Below are 17,388 nucleotides of genomic sequence, written 5' to 3' on the forward strand. Positions count from 1 at the left end.
CTGTGTATTAAAACTGCATTTTGAATTGTTGCTTTTATTATGTTTAAATTGTGTTTTCAATTGTATGCATGTTGCTGAAACTGGGGATTAAAAATACACAGTTTTCTTGCACTTAAAGGTTACGTAAATGATGTGATTAGTTTCATGTTTGTAGATGTAGATCGTCCAGGTTAGTAGAGTTTGAGAAGGACTGTTTTTGTTGTTGTTGACTGACGTTTCGACAACCTTAGCGGTAGTCATCTTTAGAGTCAAAGTGACATTAAATAATTTTAACGTCCGTCAACAACAACAAAAACAGTCCTTCTCAGGACTCTACTGACCTAGACCCTAAATAATTTTTACCTAATTGGTGGTGCACTTCTATGTTATAGAGGACTAGCTCATTCCAAAGAGGCCCTCTTCCGTCTCAATACCACAATATTCGACCACGACAAGACAGAAAATGCTGCTAATGAGAAGGGTTAGATATGTGTTCTTTAATGTATCTTACGGTATTGGAGCAGATGTTAAAATATCAATTTATAATTTGATTGGTTTCGGAATTTTCTATAATATCAATGTATAATTTGATTGGTTTTCGGAATTTTCTATAATATCAATGTATAATTTGATTGGTTTTCGGAATTTTCTATAATATCAATGTATAATTTGATTGGTTTTCGGAATATTCTATAATATCAATGTATAATTTGATTGGTTTCGGAATTTTGATTGGTTTTGGACTTTTTTTGTAGGCTCAGACTCTTCATCAGAACCACGGCTATCATGTGGTGGTAATGTATTATCACCTATCAACCACTGGAGGTCCAACCGTCTGGGATTATGCTGCAACTCCTGGCTTGGCGACAGATTTTATTAGCAGCAGTGGTGTAATTGGAAAATCAGCCAGAAACTTGTTTCAAACCGGGATGAAGAAGTTATGGCAAGATAGAAATGAAGATAGTCAATCTACAGATCTTTCATCTACAAATACTATCCCTGCCTCTACTTCCCCTTTCGTGTCGTTTTCTGTTTCCCCTTCTATTTCAGCATCTTCATCTGTAACTCTTTGTAGCTCTGTTACAACCTCTCTTCCAGTTAGTAGCGCTGTTTCAACATTCATTCCTATACGCAAAGATCTTCATTTTAATACGATTTCCGCGACTTTCGAATCTTCCTTCCTCTTTGCTGCTACAAATACCAATACAAATGTCGTCACTGATTCTTTTAGCACTAATCCCACTCTGGCCTCTTCTAGTAGATGTACCTCTATCGGCAATTCTTCATCTGTTTCAACCTCTTCTTCCTCTTCTTCAAGCTCCTTCGTCGCTACAACATCTGTGTCTACCATATCTAAAACGACTGCTCCATCTGTCCCTACAGCAACTTTTAGCAAAGGTCAGGAATAGTGTACATAGGTGTTAGTATTAGAATGGTTGATTTTTTAGTTTCTTAGAAGTTATCAGGTTGTCGCAAAACAAGTTCGATCTTTTGTTGATTAATTTTGTCATCAACATTGAACACATTTGACAACAATAGACATGACCAAACACACATGACTACTTTCAGCTTTAAAATGTTAAAACTTGATTTGGTTCTTTGGCATCTACGTACATGCCGATGATGCGTAGCAATATTTCTTCTGTCATAAATAGTGATTAACGAAGCAAATGGCTATGTCTTGAATTTAAATTGTTTCATGTACACTTAGGAACTGTTGTAGCATTGGCCAACGAGAATGGTGTAGCGTGTGGTTTTGGATGTGTCTCAGGAATGTCGAAGGTGCATAATCGGCCCGTGACTCCCGGCTACCTATCTGTCTTTTTTACTAGTGTGGTACCGGGGAAAACAGTTGCTCCACCATTTCCTGGTCCATTCGACGAAGATGTCGTAAGACCTGGCGAGTCTTACATTTCGCCAGTTGACAGAATGTTTGTTGCTGGACCAGATGATTTTACTCACAATATATAACTACGTAAATCTTCCGCAATTTTTTTCTTTGTGGATTTTATTATTTTCGTAAAGAAACTTCCTTGTATATGTATATTATAGTAAATTTTCTATTTTTGTGCCTGATCTTAAAGTGGAAATATTTTTTTTAATATTGTATTATAAAAAGAACAGATTTTATATTATGCGCGTCGTATCACGTAAGAAGTCCAAATAAAAAATTTCCGAGTCGTGAAATAAGACATTTATAACTACTTTGAACTTCACACTTTTTGTACTGCAGAGGAATTTCTTGTAAGTTATTTCTTAAAGTTTTCACACGGTATATCAATGAATGGAAAATGGCGATTTTGATGGAATAAAAAATGTAGGGTAAGGCAGCGTGCTAAAACGTTTATGCATGTTTTACAACAGTGGAATGAACATGAGCGAGAAGACTTTAGTTTCTCTTACTAAAATGTTTACAAAAACAAAGACATCGTGGAATCTTTATTCAATTCTTCATTTGTTCTTCTTTGAGTTAAATATTTTTTAAGTTTACGTTTATGCGGATGCTTATGTCATGTCCTTTAGAAATCAGCCAATAGTGAAATATTTAATGCGTGATGATATTGTTGTGCAGATTTCACTGTTACAATTTACGTTAAATTTTAAAAAACAATAACTTGAATGCTAGTTGCAACATAGATATATAGTTTATAACCAAATGAAATGAGATGCACTTTCTCACGTAAAAATTGACGTATGAAAAATATCTGTAGTCGCAGCCTATAGTGACAGAGCATAAGAAAATACAACAATAGATTAAATGCTAAATATATGTTCTACTTCATAGATCATACACTCATTCTTTCATAATTGCATTAAAAATATTCCAAAATAAATAGATTAGAAAATAAAATTTGCGATATGTCTTAGAACAACTAGAGCTCATTTATTATCTAAAATATTTATGTAATACACGTACACGATTTTATTCAAGTGTTGTTCACCTATTAATCCCAAAATAAAGATGATTTAAAAGTTTTTCTATGGAGATGCATAATAAATTCAGAAAAAAAGCGTCAACTGTTGCGTCAAAAAAACACACTAAGACGCCAACAACCAACGAACTATATTCTAGGTGTATCAAAAAAGTAGACTCTTGGAAAAAATTTTCTAAAATAAGACGCGCATGTGTATTTTAACGTTCTCTGGTACAGCTGATAATGATTTATTTGCAAATTGAATAAAGTACAATATGAGATTAAGAAGCCAATTCCAAAGGTAAGTAAAGTGCGAGAAAGCAAAAAAACGTCAAGTGTTTTAAAGATCTTGCGTTGACCAGCGCTTGCTCTCAAATTGCTTGCAATTACGATAGCTTGCACAACCTCCTCCATATTTTGACTCAGGATAATTAAATTGTCTTTTCAATGAAAATTTTTCGTGCGCAAGGCCTGTTTTGAAGGACTTTTACCAGCAGATTTTTCACTGCTATAACATTTTGCATTTTTGAAGCTTTCATTTACACTATATACACTGTTTAGGCTATACACATTATTTACGCTATATAGGCTATATACACTATTTACACTATATAGACGGAGTGTAACACAAAAGAAGAAACAATGGAAAGATAAAAGTATTATTATAATGTATAGTAAAAATATTGTGTTTAATATATTGTTTATAACATACATCAAACGACTTTTTCTGCATACGGCATTCCCACATCATACCTTGACGTTCTATAAAGCAATTGGTGACGTATTGCTTGCCATTCATATTAGAAAAATCGGTAAAGGCTGCTTTCATAGAGTTAAGTACGAATTGCACAATTTATTAACCAAATTTAAAACAGAAATGTCTACAATCTTGATGAAACATGTTTTCAATCACTTTTGTTAACAAACAACTTATAACAGCTGCAAATGGTGAATGGCTTCCTTACATCCAGGGTGTCTGAGATATAGATATGTACGTAGTAACCACTTTCTTGAGAGCTATGTACTGGAATTGAACCAGTATACCAGCTAGTGGCTGGTAGCCATTCATAGCTTTTTGGTTACGTGAGTGAGAATGAGCGATTGTTAAATCAATAAATCTATCTCAGAGGAATCAGAAATCTAAATATCCATAATTTGTAGAAGATCATAGATTGTTGCAAAATAGGCCGTTTGCACTGGACAACTACAAATGCGTGTATCTTCTTAGATGTATATACTTGCAAGTGTACGTGCATACATTTTATTTACAAAAGAGGAACATGCAAATAATTTTCTATTTATAAAAGTGCACACAAAAATATGATAGCACAGCTTTCAGCAACAAAACACTACGAATTATATGCATCTTCTTCTTCAACATCTTCATGAACGTCATCTTCATCACTACAGTCTAATTCACTGTCACTACCGTATACTTTGACTATGGACTGTTCTAAGTCGTGAAAGTATTGAAAATTTTTTTCATCTGCACTCTAGCAAATGCAATTCCACTGTTTGTGATAGCGAGACGACCATGCATAGTCTTTTCGCACACAATAGCGATGTTTATATTCATCTAGAAGAAAGATCTATAAAACAAACATAATCCTGTCAATAAGCATGTTCGTATTTTAAAAGATTGGTGTCATTTTCTCTACTTATCTGACCTCTGTTTCAAGGAAAGAATAGTCATTAGATTCATCAACATTATTTGTAAATACTAAAAAAATAATTGCAAAATATGTTAAACGCATGTACATTACACTGTATATAAATACGTAATCTTTAAGCTTGTTTTAACATAATACGAACATTTATCTGTATACCTATCCTATCTTTAGTCTTCTCTTTTCCTTCACAAAGGAGAGGCAAAACATTTTCCAAATAATAAATCATATAATTTTTCATCTCCATGTTCAAAAGTGCTTTTTCCTCTTCCAATCTTTTAACTACCATGTACTTATCGACAATTTGTGCCTTGAAACGCACAGGTATATCTAAATCTTGTAAAGTAAAATAGTTGAAACTAAAAGAGAGCATGGACGTCACAATATACATAGAACTGTAATTGCTATTGTTTTACACACCATGTGAAGTCGTACTATCTATGTCACACTGGTTAAACGACTAAACAAAATCTCCAGACATGACTTCTTCCGCACTTGTTGTAGGAAGCACACAGACTTGAGAGGCAATTTAACTCTTCTACGGTGGATGTTATTTTGGACTTCTCTTCAGCACATTTCCTTCTCATGGAAGATCTTCGTTTGCTAGAATCTACAGAACGTGCGTGTCGTAATTTTTCAGTAATTTGGAAAAATGTTTTGAAATATAAGTCGACATATTTCTACCAGGATGGCGTAGATAGTATTTATCCGTTAACTTTTAGATAAAGCACGATTTATCTCGAATAAAACTGTTCCATATTTTGCATTTTGTGTCGCCTACATCTAAAATCTAACTCACTTTGATTTTGCTACGAACTTTAAAATAATGCTTACAGTTACTCATAAAAAAACCTCCAACAAAACTCACCAGCAATAGAAGTTATTTCTTTTGTGCGTCTAGTGACTGAAAAATACAACATTTCTAATCTCTTCTGCAGCTTTGCTACTGTGATTTTTGCCAGCTGCGACTTTCCTTGCTCAAGAAGCTGCTCCTCTGTCACATGTCCATCTAAAAGCTGTCTTTTCAATTCCAGCAATCTTGTTGCATTTTGTTCAAGTTGTTTCACTTTGTTTTGAGCATCATGAACGAAACACCTATCACCCAAAAATGTCCGCGTTTGATCATCGTTGGCTTTTACAAAATTCTCCAAATGTTGAGCATTATCAACAGTTTGATGCAAAAGGAAGAAATCTTCGGCGGCACTTTTCAACGAAGAAACTCCAATTTGTTGTTCTAGACAAACAATAAAAAAAATTAATTTATCTACGTAATTACTAAGCACTCCCTGAGCCAGGCCAAGAATTATTTAATATAGTTTCGTTTTAAATGATGTTTGAACAAAAATCAACCATTAGTACAGAACTGTAAAATACTAAACCATGTTTCTAAAAAATATTTGAAAGTAAACAATGTTACCTCTCGCAAATTGTTGAACTTCTTCTTTCCACTGCATTATCGAGTCGTCCAAGTCTGAATCCTGGACATTAAGTTCGCTTCTTAACTTTACATAATCGTCTCTGGCAGATGAAAGTTGCCTTTCGGTCTTCGAAATTGCCTTGCCTTGCCTTGCGTCATCCAATGCCAGATGGCTCAGGTAAAACATGAACGTATTCCAAGTGGCAGCGATGGCGATCTGCTATTGCAGTCGACAGGTCTTGTCCAGACAAGCCTGTTTCTTCCTCAATGATGTTCTTGAGGGTGACAAACGGGCGCCCAATTCTTCTTTTTGCTGAGGGTGTCCATAGCAGAAGCCTACCAGCGGGCTCTTCATGACGACTAACATTGCCCGCAAGAGTCAAACGCAGCTGACGAACCGTTTCAGACACACGAGGAAGCGTACCGTACAGAGATTTGTTGCATGGTAGGATGGCTTTTCCAAGAGATGTCATAGGCGTGTCTAAGCATTCTTGTGTATGTGCCGTCGAGACGCTTTTTACGTTTCACATTTAGCGTCCATGAATCTGACCCGTAGAAGTATGATTTCAATGCAAGCCTTGAACACTTTAGTCTTTGTTGACTTCTTGATTGGAGACTTCCAAACTGCCTGAAGAGAATGCAGCGCACTCCATGCCAACGCTATTCTGACAGACATATCATGCTCAGTATCTGAATAACCGCCAAGGTACTTGGAGTCTTCAACATAGTCAATTTTTGAGCCGTCCGATGCAAACAGGGGACACATTATGAAAAACAGTGAAAGGACAATTATAAAAAACAATGAAAGGACACATTATGAAAAACAGTGAAAGGACACATTATGAAAAACAGTGAAAAAGAAATATATTAGCGCAGTAAACATATTGGGTTCAAAAAACACCTATACACAACTATGAACTGTAAATTCATGTCATGTTATACACGTACGTAGCACACATTAGAATCATGGACTCACACTAGTATAATTTTGACAATTAACTGAAGACATATACAACGTGTAACCTTTTCATTCGAATAACAAGGAGTTTGCCAAGTTTAAAATTTTCGCTTGTTCCAACTCAGAAGGTGTTCAGTAATGCATTCTTCTCGTCCTTAATACGTACAACCATTAATGTGCACATTAGTTCGTGGACTTAATCGATCAAAAAACCTGAGTGGATACGCAGATAAGAAAATAATACTCACCGGAAGTCGTCATATTTTTAGTAGTCGAGCCAAGTCTTGACAAATACGAATTTATTTGCTCAACTTCTTCGCCAGAAGTTGCTGCCGCACCACAATGCAATCTTCCGCTCCAAATAACCTAAAAAGTGTGAAAAAAATCATCCATTCAAGACAACCCATTTCAGATTTACGTAACAACGGTTTAGTTACGTGAAATACAGTATTATTACAGTTTGACAAAGCACGCTTCGTCTCATAACATCTTTAATAGAGCATTATCGTCGGCGTATGTGGTATTTAGTTTACGAGTTGTTGGGTAAACAATCATAACCTACGTATGTAACGTACCTGACATGACCAACTGTGTGATTTCCCATGCATTATAGACAGTGCTGGTGCAATATTTCTTAGCGCATTTTGATTTTCTTCCTATGTAACACGTAGAACCCTGCGTAGAACATGTAGAACACGTCGAAAAAATGCTTTAACCTAATAATAGATTACTACCTTTCAATCCTACTTCATAACACATTACCTGAATTGACTTTGAACCAAGACTTTTTAAATGAGAGTCCACAAAACTATTGTTTGCAATCAATACATCACGATAATAACACTGGACTGGACCCCTGTGGTAAAAGTAAGTTATCAATTTAGAACACAAGCCCTCATAAACTTAACAATGCAGGTAAAGAATCAAACATGAGCAGTAGGTCTTTTTCTTGGATTTGTTGAAATTGGTTCAAATTATTAAAACATAAAAATATCTGAATCATTTACAAAGGGTAATTCCATTTTTGCAAGTTTGAGAATTTGCCATCCAATATCACAAACCTTGGTACTTTGCTGAATCTGTACACTTTTTGATTTCCATCAACATGACATGAATGTTGATCAATACTACAAGGAGGACAATTTTTCCATGTCTGCTCATGAAGAAGGTCAATTTCATGTTAGCAATAGCTCCATTCAGCAAACAATTTTCTGAATGTGACTGGATTGATAACATTTCACATCAAAACATAGCACAATTATATACTATTTGTTGATTATGCAAAACCCAACTGTACTATAATATATTCTCATACTTTAACATACACATTATATGAAGCTACAAAATTGACATGTGCTTGTTACAAATTTTAAACAAATTTTCCTTGAATTTCCAGAATTTACTAAAATTCACAGAAAGAAATGATCATAAAGAATTATTTTGAAACCAAGATTTACGTCTTGTAGCTTTTGGTTTGTGAGGGAAAAAATATATACAAAATAAAAAGCACACTAACAAAGACATGTAGATAGCATAAAAATTAATCACCCTTCCTCTAGAGCTGCAAATATCTTCCAAACTTCTTACAAAAGCAGATTGTGATGACCCAGGCATCCTCTTTCTAAATGCATCCCACAAATTAAAGACATCTGACTAAATATGTAATGAACATTTTCAGGGCTACCAGGCCACCAGCCACTCTCAATTATACTGTCAACAGAAATTGGTGACTACTTCCATTGAAAAGATGAGCGATGTACAGTGAACCGATTAAGACCAAATCGTCCTGTTGAAAAAAAATATAATCAAAGATAACCAGTACAGTGCTGAAAATATGTGCTTCGAAGAAATCAAATCCTGGGGTTTCATAAGAAGCCAGCAACTTCATTGATGATTTGAAGTTTTTAGTTTCAATTTAAAGTTCATGAATTAGTGTACAATCCAACCTGCTGCCTATGTATTTTTCTCAATAATCAGCCCCTAACAAATCAGATTTTAATATGATGCATTATATGTACATCCATATAACAAAAAATGTTATTTGGACTCAGTAAATAAATTGTATAAGGACATTTTCACCTTCACATGTGATCATAATCATAAGAGAATTGTTGGTAATTTTCATAATGGATTCATTACACAACTGACATGATGATGGGTAAAGGATGGGACATGATCAATCTACAAAGATAACAGCATCATCACAGAAAAACATTTCTCTCACATAGGGCACAACAAAAAACAACAAATATTTATACAAAATTCAATAGTATCTACATTATACTTACCAATGCTGCAAATCTTTCCATCAGATGAAATGGATTGTGTAGGCTCGATATATTGAAAATAACCATCCAACCACACTTCTCGATCATGGAGAGGATTGTTCTCATGGACATCATTATCGATTCTCTACAAATATATCTCAACACACCACATTGTCTGCATCTTAGTACAGCTTCATTTTATTGCATCTCCAACACTTTATAGAAGATAAAGGAGGAGCAAATGATTACACAGTGACATTAAATAATTTTTCCCTCATACTTTCCCATTTTTCTTCTCGATTTTCCATTTTTTTGCCAGGCAGATGGCCCAGTATCCACTTCTCCAATAACCAACTGAGAGCTTTCAAGAATAGCTTCAAGATCTAAAATGAAAATGAAATGATTTTATGACATAAAGCTGTTTCCTTTTCTATTTTCTTTTCTAAAATATGATACAAGAGTACATTGAAGTCTTAAAAGCACAGTCACATGTGTATAAAATATAAAAACTATGTATAGATGCAGTGGCCTGGACAGCACAAAATTTTTGCTTCTGTTATGTAAAGTTGAGATGTAAGAAGTATTATCAACAACCTCTTTCAGTAACACTGTCATCACATATCATTCCTGTGGAACATCATGTAAATCTGAAGATGTTGTAAGCATTTCCTCACCTATGATAGTAATAACAACAAGTAACATAAAACGTAACATACAAGTTACACAAAATCTAAAATGCTGCTATTTCTTTGATAAAAGTATTATTTCCGAGCACACACCTCTTTGTGTATTTCTATTTCTCGAAGTGCTTTGCTTGGCTTATGAATAATCCGTTCGCCAACTTCACTTCTTTGAAGAACTATATCTCTTCTGGCATTTTTCTTCTTAATAGTTTTATTTCTACCACGAACATCTAGCATTAGGCAAAGAACTGGCAAAGGAGCCACTCATGTCACAAGGCCTGTTGTTTGAATGGACGTTGCAAATTACTTATAGAGTCAATTTGAGGGTATTTTCACAATTAGCGTATAGAGTTAATTTAAGGAAGAGACTGGGTTGTGTATGTCAGTCGTATGTACTTGTATGTACTCGTATGTCACTCGTATGTACTCGTATGTACTCGTGTAGTGTTTTAGTCACGATCATCTCCCACTAATTTATCACGACATTGAGTTTTGTTTGAGATCATACAAACATTTTTTTTATAACGTATACAAGACCATTGCACATAAGTTAATTGGAAGTTAAGTAATCTGGAGCAAAATGTAAGTGAATTCCAGTTGAGCTGCAATGTAGATTATAATTATCTGTTTCTATTCAATGTTAGCTACATTGCCACAACATATACATTATAGGTATATGAATGAGACATGCAAGGCGTTCAGAAAATTTAACATGCATTTTCTGCACGATTAGTATGTACAATTCAAAAAATGTTAATCCTTAACATAATATTTCGGAATTTATGTAAAGAATATTCTTAAGATGCATTTTAAGATGCAAACTTTTTTGCGTTTTGCATGCTTCCGCACACGAGAATTTCACATAACTTATATGAACTTATATATCAAGAAAATGGCATTAGCTACAAATAGACAATCAGGTCGAAAGCTAATCGCATATTGACCATTCCTAAATTTACTATTAAAGTCTAGAGGCAGTTTGATGTTTCTTATTGCTATATAACAGTAAATATAAACAAATACATCGAAATCTACATAAATCTTTGTGAAGGTTTAGTTATAATGAAAAATTCCTAGTGTGCAGCATGCATATAATAATCTTATATAATAAACATGTTTTCTTTACTTTGGTAATGTTAAACTATTTACGAGATGATGAAGATGCTGGATTTGTGGCCATAACTTTTGCTCACGAAAATGAATTGCGTTAAAGGGACTCTACACAAGAAGTCTTTTTCTCCAACTGATTTGCATATATTACCAAGGAAACTATCTATCACATAGCTTGAAAATTATGTCTTGCTGTATTCGCTACGGGCCGTATGACTCAAAACAATTTCTCTTGTGTTTCTTGCACGCAATAAATATATTTCTCTACTCTTTATACTCTTGAGTGGTAATTTCACAAAGTTTGGTGAATTAATTCAATTTGTCATAACTTGTCACTTGCTAAGTATTTTGCTGGCTAAATAAGAGCTTTGAAATGTTTTTATTAATCTGAATTTTTCGATTTTAATGGAGGTTTTATAATGTTTTAGAAAGCAGTTTTGAATTGGATAAAAAATGGGAATATAACTATGGACTTTTACGATCTCGAAGGGACGAAGGTGCTGTTTCGTTTGTCGTTTGAGGGACTGCTTGAGACCATTTGACGAGTTCATGTGTGTTCTTTTATTAGTATAGAATAATGTTTGATCTGTTTTAATAACCATCGTATTGTTATATTCTTTTGCCATATTCAGTTTTTTATTGATCTCCGCAAGCGTCGGCCAATAAATAGCAAAAGTAAATCAGTTTTGTGCTTTTTTTGCCTGAAAAGTGCATCTGCATTCATGAAATTCATAGACTCATTGTAACAACACATTCAGACTATAAACAACTGTTTGAAAATTATGAGCTTTAACGAAAATGTGTAAACACAATCTTTTCTATTTAAATTTATATACATACAGTTATACTACCATTTCTGGGGCTGGTAAATAGGAGCAGTGGCGGATCTAGGGTAAGTCAGAACACATTATTGTACCTCATTTTGAATCCAAAATACCATTATATTAAAACAGCTGGGTAAAAAATTCTAAAGAATATGTTAAAGGCATAATCTTGTCAATCTGATCGTTTATAAAGTATTTTGAATTGTAAAAAAAAACATGACCAGACGACAATTTAAAGAAAAAAATAAAAAGCCAATTCCGAAAACATAAGACATCTTGAGATTGCAAAATATGAATCAAAATAAGACGAGAAGTGAACTGTAAATTTTCGACTTTATTTCAAAGTCATCTTCAGACAGAATGATATTCAAAACCATACATACACATATATATTTACAACGCATGAAATAAGTAAACGGAAGTAAGCAATAAATTGTCGGCTGCTCATGGTTTTTGGTCTAAACTCGGAAACACCGACTTTGATTTACACAAACAATGCATACGCTAGCAAAGATCACGACGACATTATGAGAAAGCTCTACATGATTTGAAATTCTTAATCAATTGGTAAGAATAATCAAGTCTAACCTAAATTTGTAAGATGGAAGAATATCACACAAATCCCCAGCAAAAATAATACGCATCAATATAGCTACTTTTTCTAAATGAATTCGGCGCAAGATGTCTATCTTCCAAAATAGCCTGTTATGTTACAAGCGACATATACAAATTTTCTATTCTGAAACCATTGCGCGAGAACAATTCAAGAATGTTAAAATTTCAATTGGCGTAACTTGTAACTTGATTGATTTCCCCCTTTCTATTTGAAGACATGCGAGAATTTGTCAAAACACATTATTTTACCGCTGACTGCACCATTTTCTGTCATTTAAGACGACGCACAACCTGGAAATGTATAGCTTGTATTGTTTTATGGAATATGTATGGTTTTAGCTTGTTATTATCTAACAAATTATTGTAAATTGCATAATTGTCTTAAACAAAATGAAGATAAAAACCCAGAAATAGATGAAAGGTGAAAGCCGAGCATTAAGATCTTGAATTAAAGAAAATTGCACAGTAGATTGTAATGCACCGCCATTCCATAAATTCCATCTCAGTAAAACTTGACTAATATATGTTGTCTCCCACTAATTTATCACGACATTGAGTTTTGTTTGAGATCATACACATTTTTTTATAACGTAAACAAGACCATTGCACATAAGTTAATTGGAAGTTAAGTAATCTGGAGCAAAATGTAAGTGAATTCCAGTTGAGCTGCAATGTAGATTATAATTATCTGTTTCTATTCAATGTTAGCTACATTGCCACAACATATACATTATAGGTATATGAATGAGACATGCAAGGCGTTCAGAAAATTTAACATGCATTTTCTGCACGATTAGTATGTACAATTCAAAAAATGTTAATCCTTAACATAATATTTCGGAATTTATGTAAAGAATATTCTTAAGATGCATTTTAAGATGCAAACTTTTTTGCGTTTTGCATGCTTCCGCACACGAGAATTTCACATAACTTATATGAACTTATATATCAAGAAAATGGCATTAGCTACAAATAGACAATCAGGTCGAAAGCTAATCGCATATTGACCATTCCTAAATTTACTATTGAAGTCTAGAGGCAGTTTGATGTTGCTTATTGCTATATAATAGTAACTATAAACAAATACATCGAAATCTACATAAATCTTTGTGAAGGTTTACTTAAAATGAAGAGTTAATTTCTAGTGTGCAGCACGCATATAATAATCTTATATAATAAACATGTTTTCTTTACTTTGGTAATGTTAAACTATTTACGAGATGATGAAGATGCTGGATTTGTGGCCATAACTTTTGTTCACGAAAATGAATTGCGTTAAAGGGACTCTACACAAGAAGTCTTTTTCTCCAACTGATTTGCATATATTACCAAGGAAACTATCTATCACATAGCTTGAAAATTATGTCTTGCTGTATTCGCTACGGGCCGTATGACTCAAAACAATTTCTCTTATATTTCTCGCACGCAATAAATATATTTCTCTACTCTTTATACTCTTGAGTGTTAATTTCACAAAGTTTGGTGAATTAATTCAATTTGTCATAACTTGTCACTTGCTAAGTATTTTGCTGGCTAAATAAGAGCTTTGAAATGTTTTTATTAATCTGAATTTTTCGATTTTAATGGAGGTTTTATAATGTTTTAGAAAGCAGTTTTGAATTGGATAAAAAATGGGAATATAACTATGGACTTTTACGATCTCGAAGGGACGAAGGTGCTGTTTCGTTTGTCGTTTGAGGGACTGCTTGAGACCATTTGACGAGTTCATGTGTGTTCTTTTATTAGTATAGAATAATGTTTGATCTGTTTTTAATAACCATCGTATTGTTATATTCTTTTTGCCATATTCAGTTTTTTATTGATCTCCGCAAGCGTCGGCCAATAAATAGCAAAAGTAAATCGGTTTTGTGCTTTTTTTTTGCCTGAAAAGTGCATCTGCATTCATGAAATTCATAGACTCATTGTAACAACACATTCAGACTATAAACAACTGTTTGAAAATTATGAGCTTTAACGAAAATGTGTAAACACAATCTTTTCTATTTAAATTTGATATACATAGTTATACTACCATTTCTGGGGCTGGTAAATAGGAGCAGTGGCGGATCTAGGCTAACTCACAACACATTATTGCACCTCATTTGGAATTCAAAATACCATTACATTAAATCTGCTGGTTAAAAAATTCTAAAGAATATTTTGAAGGCAAAATCTTAGCAATATGATCGTTTATAAAGTATTTTGAATTGTAAAAAAAACTATGACCAGCCGACAATTTAAAGAAAAACAATATAAAGCAAAATCCGAAAAAAACAAGACATCTTGACATTGCAAAATATGCATCAAAACAAGACGAGAAGGGAACTGTAAACTAAAAATGAACTGAAATAAGCAAACGGAAGTAAGCAATGAATTGTCGGCTTTAAATTGTCGGCTGGTCATGGTTTTTGGTCTAAACTCGGAAACACCGACTCTGATTTACACAAACTATGCATACGCTATCAAAGATCCCAACGACGTTATGAGAAAGCTCTACATGATTTTAAAGTCTTAATCAATTCTTAATCAAAGAATAATCAAGTCTACTCTAAATTTGTAAGATGGAAGAACATTACACAAATCCCCAGCAAAATAATACGCATCAATATAGCTACTTTTCTAAATGAATTCGGCGCAAGATGTCTATCTTCCAAAATAGCCTGTTACGTTACAAGCGACATATACAAATTTTCTATTCTGAAACCATTGCGCGAGAACAATTCAAGAATGTTAAAATTTCAGTTGGCGTAGCTGGTAACCTGGTTCATTTTCCCCTTTCTATTTTAAAACATGCGATAATTTGTCAAAACGCATTACTTTATCACTGACTGCGTCATTTTCTTTTATTTAAGCGACTCACAACCTGGATATGTATAGCTTGTATTGTTTTATGGAGTATGTATTTTTTTAGCTTGTTATTATCTAACAAATTATTGTAATTTGCATAATTGTCTTAAACAAAATGAAGATAAAAACCCAAAAATAGATGAAAGGTGAAAGCCGAGCATTAAGATCTTTAATTAAAGAAAATTGCACAGTAGATTGTAATACACCGCCATTGCATAAATTCCATCTCAGTAAAACTTAACTAATATATGTTATCTCCCACTAATTTATCACGACATTCAGTTTTGTTCGAGATCATACACACGAATTTGTGTAATTTTCACAAGTTCCTCTTGTAGAATCAAGAAAATGATTAAAACTGAACATTTTTTTATCACGTATACAAGACCATTGCACATAAGTTAATTGGAAATTAAGTAATCTGGAGCAAAATGTAAGTGAATTTTAGTCGAGCTTCAATGTAGATTGTAATTATCTGTTTCTATTCAATGTTAGCTACATTGCCACGACATCTATATTATAGGTATATGAATCAGACATGCAAGGCGTTCAGAAAATTTAACATGCATTTTCTGCATGATTAATATGAACAATTTAAAAAATGTTCATCCCTAACACAATATTTCTGAATGGATGAAATGAATAATCTTAAGATGCATTTTAAGATGAACACATTTTTACACTAAAGCTATTTTTGTGTTTTGCATGCTTCCGTACACGAGACTTTTCACATTGAACAACATTTAAAATTAAAGAAAAAAAGCTTGAAATTCCTTTACAACTTAAACGAAGCACGAATCAAATCAATCGCAACCTGCAATAAGGCTTATTGAAGAAATTGCAATTTTTCTCTTTATTTCAGCTTTGTGTCATAAAATATCTTTCATCTTAAACAATCAATCACTTTGATTCATTGTTTGATATTTAACTTATATATCATGAAACTGGTAATAGCTAGAAATAGACAATCAGGTAGAAGGCTAATCTCATATTGAACATTCCTAAATTTACTATTAACTTCTGCAGGCAATTTGATGTTGCTTATTGCTATATAATAGTAACTATAAACAAATACATCGAAATCTACATAAATCTTTGTGAATGTTTACTTTCCAGCGAACTGAACAACTTTAAGTGGTTCAGTGAAGCTAACTAACTGGCGTTAAACAGTTACATCAATATTTGATTCCCAGCTTTGCGCAAAGTTTAATTACTGAAATAGCTCAGAAAACGGTAAATGCCTACTATATAGCACTAAGTTAGAGACTATGAAAACAATCTTGTTTGATTTACAATCACTCTTCTGGTACAATCTAGAAAATAATTACAATGGAGTTTTGGATTGAGAAAATGTACAAAAGAAACAAGTAAATTGCAAATTCTGAAATAAAGCAGTCCAGTTGCAATGTTAGACCACAACAGCCACTAAAACTAACATCATTGATAATTATACTTGACACTTACATCATGTTTCCTAGCTCACTGATAAAAGGATCATAGTTATCAAAGCTATGAATATGAATTTTAAGATGCATTATAAGGGGAATTTTTTGTGTTTCCTGTTTGGTAAGTAGAATAATTAATCTAAAAAAAGAATATGTTGGAATTTGCATAACTTTTTTATGTAGCTATTATTTTCATTGTCTCACTCACTATTGTGAATTCATGAGGGAGTTATGTATATCCTCCACCCTAAACGAAATTTTCATTTTTAGGCTAACAGCCTTTAGGAAAACATTGTCGTTGATGGTAACTTTCATGGTGCTTACTTAAAGGTATGAATTTGTACATACAAAGCCTAAATATAGCTTTCAAATAAAAGCATTTTAAAAAAGTGCTTGGGTATCAATTTACAATTGGTGTTAAAATTCTTGAATAAAAACGCACATTTCCGCTGTTCTATAGTTGTTGTGGATTAAAAATAATGTCAGTTATCGAATATATTTTACTGATATTAATGCTTCATTTGCTGTTGCTACACTCCTTTCACAATTATACGACCTATGTAGTTTTTGTTCACATTTTTCTCACAAAGCCGTATGTATATATATATATATATACATATGAAGTTTATAAGTGATGATTATCCGTATAAAACAGTGCTCG

General features: G+C 33.2%; 2 protein-coding genes and 3 long non-coding RNA genes across 7 annotated transcripts; 3 read left to right on the plus strand and 2 right to left on the minus strand.

Moving 5' to 3' along the window:
- Positions 1-776: 776 nt before the first annotated feature.
- LOC124454567 (uncharacterized serine-rich protein C215.13-like) lies at positions 777-2,166 on the plus strand. Its single transcript, XM_047005341.1, has 2 exons — positions 777-1,377; positions 1,691-2,166. Exons 1-2 carry the CDS (start codon positions 777-779, stop codon positions 1,948-1,950), a joined length of 861 nt encoding a protein of 286 aa, XP_046861297.1. The 3' UTR covers positions 1,951-2,166.
- A 4,879-nt stretch (positions 2,167-7,045) lies between these two features.
- On the minus strand, positions 7,046-9,323 carry LOC124448448. Of its 2 annotated transcripts, XM_046999467.1 has the most exons (9): positions 9,225-9,323; positions 9,016-9,117; positions 8,621-8,722; positions 8,485-8,557; positions 7,998-8,089; positions 7,699-7,792; positions 7,512-7,611; positions 7,185-7,302; positions 7,046-7,090 (listed from the first exon to the last, which is right to left on the minus strand). In XM_046999467.1, exons 4-8 carry the CDS (start codon positions 8,548-8,550, stop codon positions 7,244-7,246), a joined length of 411 nt encoding a protein of 136 aa, XP_046855423.1. In that variant the 5' UTR covers positions 8,551-8,557; positions 8,621-8,722; positions 9,016-9,117; positions 9,225-9,323; the 3' UTR covers positions 7,046-7,090; positions 7,185-7,243. The 2 variants fall into 2 exon arrangements, 1 of the variants encoding a protein (XP_046855423.1); XR_006949065.1 differs by lacking the exons at positions 8,621-8,722; positions 9,016-9,117; positions 9,225-9,323 and having other exon boundaries at positions 7,998-8,063; positions 8,485-8,604.
- Positions 9,324-9,466: 143 nt separating this feature from the next.
- On the minus strand, positions 9,467-10,507 carry LOC124448527. Its single transcript, XR_006949115.1, has 3 exons — positions 9,983-10,507; positions 9,798-9,877; positions 9,467-9,586 (listed from the first exon to the last, which is right to left on the minus strand). It is a non-coding gene; the product is annotated as an uncharacterized LOC124448527 (long non-coding RNA).
- Positions 10,390-14,228, plus strand: LOC124448624. The gene is made up of 4 exons (XR_006949183.1): positions 10,390-10,468; positions 11,425-11,493; positions 11,839-11,888; positions 14,042-14,228. It is a non-coding gene; the product is annotated as an uncharacterized LOC124448624 (long non-coding RNA).
- A 1,331-nt stretch (positions 14,229-15,559) lies between these two features.
- LOC124448604 lies at positions 15,560-17,207 on the plus strand. 2 transcript variants are annotated; one of them, XR_006949169.1, is made up of 3 exons: positions 15,560-15,715; positions 16,761-16,848; positions 16,998-17,207. It is a non-coding gene; the product is annotated as an uncharacterized LOC124448604 (long non-coding RNA). The 2 variants fall into 2 exon arrangements; XR_006949174.1 differs by lacking the exon at positions 16,761-16,848.
- The last annotated feature ends 181 nt before the right edge of the window (positions 17,208-17,388 follow it).

This window comes from Xenia sp. Carnegie-2017, unplaced genomic scaffold, assembly GCF_021976095.1.
Source record: "Xenia sp. Carnegie-2017 unplaced genomic scaffold, XeniaSp_v1 HiC_scaffold_13, whole genome shotgun sequence".
NCBI lineage: Eukaryota > Metazoa > Cnidaria > Anthozoa > Malacalcyonacea > Xeniidae > Xenia > Xenia sp. Carnegie-2017.

Coding starts and splice junctions, on each gene's coding strand:
- LOC124454567 (XM_047005341.1), top strand. CDS start 777: ATGTATTATCACCTATCAACCACTGGAGGTCCAACCGTCTGGGATTAT. Junction 1,378..1,690: donor TACAGCAACTTTTAGCAAAG/GTCAGGAATAGT, acceptor ATGTACACTTAG/GAACTGTTGTAGCATTGGCC.
- LOC124448448 (XM_046999467.1), bottom strand. CDS start 8,550: ATGCCTGGGTCATCACAATCTGCTTTTGTAAGAAGTTTGGAAGATATT. Junction 7,612..7,698: donor TTGGTTCAAAGTCAATTCAG/GTAATGTGTTAT, acceptor TGTTCTACGCAG/GGTTCTACGTGTTACATAGG. Junction 7,303..7,511: donor CACACAGTTGGTCATGTCAG/GTACGTTACATA, acceptor CACACTTTTTAG/GTTATTTGGAGCGGAAGATT.